This window comes from Macaca fascicularis, chromosome 8, assembly GCF_037993035.2.
Source record: "Macaca fascicularis isolate 582-1 chromosome 8, T2T-MFA8v1.1".
In the NCBI taxonomy this organism is placed as follows: Eukaryota; Metazoa; Chordata; class Mammalia; order Primates; family Cercopithecidae; genus Macaca; species Macaca fascicularis.
The window spans coordinates 706,457-713,262 of NC_088382.1; the positions used below are offsets into that span (position 1 = coordinate 706,457).

The 6,806-nt window shown below is 50.8% G+C and overlaps 1 protein-coding gene across 8 annotated transcripts in view; it reads right to left on the reverse strand.

Moving 5' to 3' along the window:
- TDRP (testis development related protein) overlaps positions 1-4,222 on the reverse strand; it is a 77,776-nt gene extending 73,554 nt beyond the window's left edge. For all 8 annotated transcript variants that reach the window (XR_012416986.1, XR_012416985.1, XR_012416984.1 and 5 more), the window contains exon 1: positions 4,035-4,222. Coding sequence is in view for 5 of the 8 variants with exons in the window: in XM_074000168.1 (XP_073856269.1) it covers positions 4,035-4,139 (105 nt within the window). In the remaining 3 variants the exon portion in view is untranslated. The remainder of the gene's footprint in view (positions 1-4,034) is intronic.
- Positions 4,223-6,806: the final 2,584 nt, after the last annotated feature.

Here is a 6,806-nt window from a genome sequence, read left to right on the forward strand (position 1 = left end):
GATGTGTATTTGTGACCCAAAAAAAGGCCCATAGCCTAAAAGATGCTCAAAGAAATGTACTTTCTAAAATATTAAAATTATTTTAGTAATAGTTAAGTGTCTCTTAAATCCAAGTAAGTTTGAATGCTTCACATTTCAAATTTATTAGAACCAAACATGATCTACTTTTTCACTTAAAAAAAAAAAAAAAAAGCTGTGTAACCTGATGTTCAAGAAAGGCAACAGGACAGGTATGATTGCAAACTGAATGCCTTTCTGGAATCAAGCAGAATGTGCTCTCAACCTGCACGTTCAATATTACACTGACTGACAGATTTGGAGGGTAGGACAAAAGACTAAGAATGAAACAGAACTGAGAACTTCTAACATGACAGTGAATTTAACAGATTCAATAAATCCTATTTGCATATTAATTCCTACTTCTCTCAACTTAAAAATTTTGTAGGCAGAAGTTTTATGAGACTTTTCATGAATTTTAAAATTTAATTCTAATTTAAATTTAATTCTAACTTGTCTTAATTCTAAGTTAGCTTTGCAATAAAGATCAGTCCTCTTGAAGAAATTAAATTTAGAATATGACTAACCTGTCATAATTAACACAAATTTTCTCTATTTTTATATAGCAATGTTTTTCAACACAAACTTTAGATACCCTTAATAAAGTAACATAAAAACCAGTCAAAATTTACAAGTAGCAGATAACTGGGAAAACCTTGGGTACAGTGATAGCTTTTTAAATATAATACCAAAGGCACATCCATGAAAGAAATAATTCATAGTGAAGCTTCATTAAAATTAAAAACTTCTGCTCTGAAAAAGACACTGTCAAGAGAATGTGAAGCCACAGATTGGGAGAAAATCTTTGTAAAACACATACATATAAAGGACTAGTATCCAAAACATACAAGGAACTCTTAAAACTCAACAATGAGAAATCAAACCACCTAATTAAAAAATGGGGTGAAAGATCCTAACAGACACCTCAACAAAAAAGGGACACAGATGACAAGCGCGCATCTGAAAAGATGGTCATGTCATTTGTCATGAGGGAAGCACAATTCAAGACAAAGAGAAACCACCACACACCTACTAGGATGGACAAAATCTAGATACTGACACCACCAAAGGCTGGCAAGGAGGTGGAGCAAAAGACAATCTCATTCATTGCCCATGGGAGTGCAAACTGGTGCAGCCACTTTGGAAGACAGTTTGGCAGTGTTTATAAAACTAAACTCTCACCATGCAATCCAGCAATCAGGCTCCTAGGTATTTACCCAAGTAAGTTGAAAACTTACATTCACACGAAAACCTGCACCTGATGTTTACAGCTGGTCTGTGAATAAACTGATGTTTATTCATAATTGCCAAAACGTGAAAGCAACCAACATGCCCTCCATAGGGTGAAGGGATAAACTGTGGTACAGCCAGACAGTGGAATAGTATTCAGTGCTAAAAAGAAATGAGCTACAAACCATGACAAGAAACGGAGGAACCTTAAATGCATCTAAGTGAGAGAAGCCTACCTGAAAACGCTACACACTGAATGCAACCGAATGACATTCTGGAAAACTATGGGGACAGTACAAAGATCAGTGGTTGCCAGGGGTTCTGGGGAGGGAGGGGGCACAGAGAGTCTCTAGGGCAGCAAAACTCCTGTGTGTGGTACTATAATGGTGGGCACACGTCAGTACACATTTGTCCAAACCATAGAATGCACATCGCGTGAGCCCTCCCAGGTGAGGACCATGAGCCCGTGTAGGTCCACAAATTGTAACAAACGCACTACTCTGTTGCGGGTGATGATACCGGGGGGCCGGGGATTCATGAGAACTCTCTGTACTTTCTGCTCAAATTTACTGGGCACTTAAAACTGGATACCTGAAAAATAAAGTCTATTAAAGTTTTTTCTCCCCACCAAACCCATACACACTTTAGACGTATAGATGACAGGCGGGGCGCGGTGGCTCACGCCTGTAATCCCAGCACTTTGGGAGGCTGAGGCAGGCGGATCACCTGAGGTCGGGAGTCCGAGACCAGCCTGACCTGCATGGACAAACCTCGTCTCTACTAAAAATAGAAAATTAGCTGGGCGTGGTGACACATGCCTGTAATCCCAGCTATTCAGGAGGCTGAGGCAGGAGAATCACTTGAACCCGGGAGGCGGAGGTTGCGGTGAGGTGAGATCACGCCATTGCACCCCACCCTGGGCGACAAGAGCAAAACTCCATCTCAAAAAAAAAAAAAAAAAAAAAAAAACCACAGTACAGATGTTAATTCTGTAAACAGAAAATCAGAAAAGGAGCTTTATCGAAGGCACTGCCACTGATTGAATCTAGGTGGAGGATATGAGGAAGAATCTCCTATTCTTCTACTTTTCTGCATGTTTGAAATTTTTCAAAATAAGAACTTAAGGCCAGGCGTGGTGACTCACGCCTGTGGTCCTAGTACTTTGGGAGGCTGAGGCCGGTGGATCACTTGAGCCCAGGAGTTCGAAATCTGCCCGGACAACATAACAAGACCCCATCTCCACAAAAACGGGTTTTTTTAATTAGCCAGGTGAGGTGGTGCACGCTTGTAGTCCCAGCTATTACAGAAGCTGAGGGAAGAGAATCGCTTGAGCCCAGGTAGGTTGAGGCTGTAGTGAGTCGAGATTGCGCCACTGCAATCCAGCCTCGTCGACAAGGCAAGACCCCGTCTCAAAATAAAAACTTAACAAAAAAAAAAGTGGGTTTCAGGATTAATTAGGAAAAATGGGAGAACATAGGAAGGCTCAGTTTAAAATTCTCAAGGCTCTATCCAGAAAGAGTAATATGGCTCATCTTTGACCAACATTAGTTATAGTTTCTGCAGTTAACTCTGTAGCCACATATAAATTCTCATCATTACATTCAAAAAGAGAGCTGTTTAGAGTAACTATTTTGAAATTTAAAAAAAAAGGGTAGGTAAGCACTAACACTACCTAAAAGAAATTTCTCAGACAAGTTCAGATAGTAACCATATTTAAGCGCTTAACATAATCGGCTCCATTTTCCATGAGTTGGGAACAGAATTTAACTTTCATAGGAAATGTCTATCAAGAAGAAACAACTCCAGTCCCTAAGAGAAACTCTTCTGCTCGGAAACTATTTCCAAGTCCTCGGAAGAAAGGTACAAATCCTTAGCTTCCATTCAGCCCTAACAGCATCAGGAGGAAGTTGCCAAACGTTTAACAGAAAAAGATATTTTATGACCCTCATTCAAAAAAAAAAAAAAAAAAAAGCTGGATTTCTGACCTAAATTTCATTGTACATGAAAAAGAGCACTGCAATGGAAAAAGGGGGACGGGGGGAGGGGGCGCACATCTAAGGCACACAGGGCCCACCTGGGAGCACTTTTAATTAAAAAATTCTAGACATACCAAACATATCTCTACACTCGTCAGGCAAAGGCCTTTCAGTTTTCAGTATAAGGGACTTCTGCCGGCTTCCTTCAGAAAAATCAAGGATTTCAGAAAATACTTGTTATGCAAACAAATATTTAGCCCACTTAACATTGAGCTGCGGTCGTCCAAAGCTGCTCAGTGTCCGCGAGGAGGCCGTCCGGGTGCGCGATGATTCAGGCCTTCTCCGCCAGCTCCGCCCGGGACGCGAGCACCCGGCGTGGACCTCGGCGTCCTGGGCCCACGACGCCCAGCTTGCGGGGTGCGCGCCCTGCGTCCCCGTTCTCCAGGGGCTGCGCCCCGAGTAACACGCGTGGGGGGCACTGGGCCCCCCTGCAATCGACGAGAACGCCGGCAGCCCTGGCCAGTAACGCGGGGAGGGGGTCCACGCGGACCACAGAGGAAACTCAGCCCGGGACCAGCCTCGGGTCAAGTTCTCCTACTCCGCACTCGGGCACCTAGCGGGCCGCGCCCCGGGGCTACGCAGCCCCAACCTCACCTGCGCGCCCAAACTGTGCCCCTAACTACCCGCACCTCCACCTGCGCGCCGCCCACCCTCGCCCTCCACCTGCGCGCCCCGGGCCTACTCGCACTCCCCACCTGCGCACCCCCTCACCTGCGCCTGGGCGGCGGCAGCGGCCGGTGGCGGCCCCCCACGCAGGCCGTCCTCCTCCTCGGGGGGCTCGTCCAGCAGCACCCGGCCCCGGCCCAGCTTCCACATGGTCGGGCGGGCTCCGGCGTCCCTCCGTCCGAGCGTCAGGCTGTGTGGGTCCGCGTCCCTACCGGCCACCGGACGCTCTGTCTGCGGCTCCTGCGGGACGCGGGCCCAGTGGGCCGGGCGGGGCCAGGCGGCGGGCGGGGCGTCCCCCAAAACTAGACCCGCCCCCTCCCCACCACGCCCGCCCCAAACCCTCCCCAGGACCCGGCCCGCCCCCAAACCATCCTCACAACCAGGCCGGCCCCAAGCCCTCCTCAGAACCAGACCCAACCCCCAAACCTTCCCCAGGCCCGCCCCAAACCCTCCCCAAGACCAGGTCCGCCCCCGAACCTTCCCCAGGACCAGACCCGCCCCCAAATTCGACCGGGCTCCGAATCCCATCCCCCACAGACAGGTCAGCCTCGGTCCCCTCCTCCCAGTGCCGTCCCCGCCACCGCCCTGGCGAGACCCTCGCCCCTCGCTGCTCTACTGAGCGACGTCCTCACCCCAGGCTACCCCGTCACCTGGTCCCCCCACCTTGGCCCCCACCTACCCCTAGCTGCTTCCTCACCCGGGAACCCCCCCATCCTGAGCCCTCACCAAGCCCCTGGCCCTTCCCTCTCACCTGTTCCCTGGGTCCTCCTCTACCCCCGAGCCCCGACCCGGCCCCCGCAAATTCCCCTCAACAGGTTCCCTCCTTCCCCCGCACCGACCCCCACTCATCCCGGGCTCCCCCTCCCCCCACCCGCTCCCCGACCCTGGCCGGAGGGCGTGGCTACGTCCGCCCGGGTCACCAAGGCAACGGCCGAGAGGCGCAGTGCGCACGCGCGCCCCTGACGCTCCGGCCGCCGCTAGGCTGAGGTGAAGGTGGAGAGCTGAGGTGAAGGTGGAGGGCGCAGGATCCGCGGAGCTGCGCCCGTACCCCAGCGCTTCAGGGCATCCCTCGGAGCCTGGGCGCCGGGCCTCCGGGGCGTCCGGGACTCGTCCCCTCTGGCGCCCGAGGTCGCAGGATAGCGGGGGACGCCGAGAGGAGGCCGCGCCCAGCCCGGGTGGGCGGTGGGGCCCCTGGGGCCTGGGGCGCCGCTGACTCGGCCCGGACGGACGGCGGTGGGGGGCGGGGATGGGGTCGGGGTGCCGGGCCGCGCAGACACCCTGGGGCCCCCGCGGAGCCCGGGGTGGGGCCCAGGGCCCGGAGAAAGTTTTCCCGCGTGGCTATGGCTTTGTCAGAGTCCGGAGCGGGAGAGGCGCCCACAGATTCCTGAGGACAGAACCGCCTGGTTCCCGGGCCGAAAGGAGCCGGCGAAGCGACCCCCGAGCCCGGGACGGACCCGCGGGAACTGGGGACTGTGGACGTCCGGATCTTCCTGGGCGTCCGCACCCGCCCAGCAAGTTAATTTTTGCCGCGACGCACTTCGTATCGCTTCTTTCTCTCACCAAATACGTATTCATGTGTGCAGTCATGTAAAAGCGCATTTTAAAGGAGGATCCAGAACTATGAGCTCCCTTGAAAAACTGCAAGCTTCGTAACTTTACAACTCTTAAAAAAATGAAATGTACCTTTAGAGTTTCCCAGAAGTGATGAGCAGCAAAGCTTTTAAAATGAAAGGGGCTCTGAATTGTCTTTGGGAGCTGCCGGCCAGGATCCCCGAGAACCGAGGGGGTGGCGCCCGTGCCCAAGGCCTGGGGGGATCTCGTGGCCGTGCGCGGGACGCGCAGGGACTGGGCCTGGCAGGGGCCTCTCAGCCGAGTGGGAAGAGCCAGATACTAATCTAATGGTACTAACCTAACTATACCATCACCCAGAGAGGAGGGCAGCACCCCCACCGACACCCCTACCCCGTGACCGCTAAACCCACCAGCCACAAACATCACGAAATAGAATAAAACACGGGCGCCTACTAAGGACCACTCCACCCAGTACAGACAATTTGAGAGTTCCTCTTCACGCAAATACTAAGAATGTTAAAAATGTATATATGCTCCTTTCAAACAGGCCTAATAAGCCAGACCTCCTGGGCTAGAAGGCTTAGAAAATTGCAAATGCAAGATGGTATGGTGTTTCTCCGGGGTGCTGTCAAAATAAGCACACCGCAAGCACAAATTGATGAAAGTCAAAAACTATCAAACAGAGGTTGCAAAACAAAACCAGGATCCAAACACAGCCCATTCAAAGACGCTACAATTTAAAACCAACTCAGAATGCTTGGACAAATAACACAAATCCCCCTGGCTAATGCGAAGGAACACAGGATTTATGCCCAGACAGCTGGCTTCCTCTCAGTCTATCGACATCCACTCCATGAATTGTCATTAAACTGTAAGCCCCTGCAAATCCACTACAATCTGGAAGAAGGAGAGGCTTGTTAAATCAAAAAGCTAACTTGTTGAATATTTTAGACATTTAGCTTTCTTCTGCAGAAGAGCACAGCTGGTCAGGATATCTACAACCTAAAGGCCTGACACAAATGAGAGGGAAGGGGGTTGGGTGGGAGAGAGAAACAGGTGAAAGGGCTGTTACTGAGCAGCAGGCATTTCTGGAATTTTGAGAACTTCCCCGAGTTCGATGAACTTGACTCAGTTCATTAATTACCTCCTCTATGAGTTTTATATAATTAAGTCATGCTATTGTTAAAAGTCCATAAGAGGCATACTTTACACAATCCAGTGTCATAAAAATACAATTGTTACCAC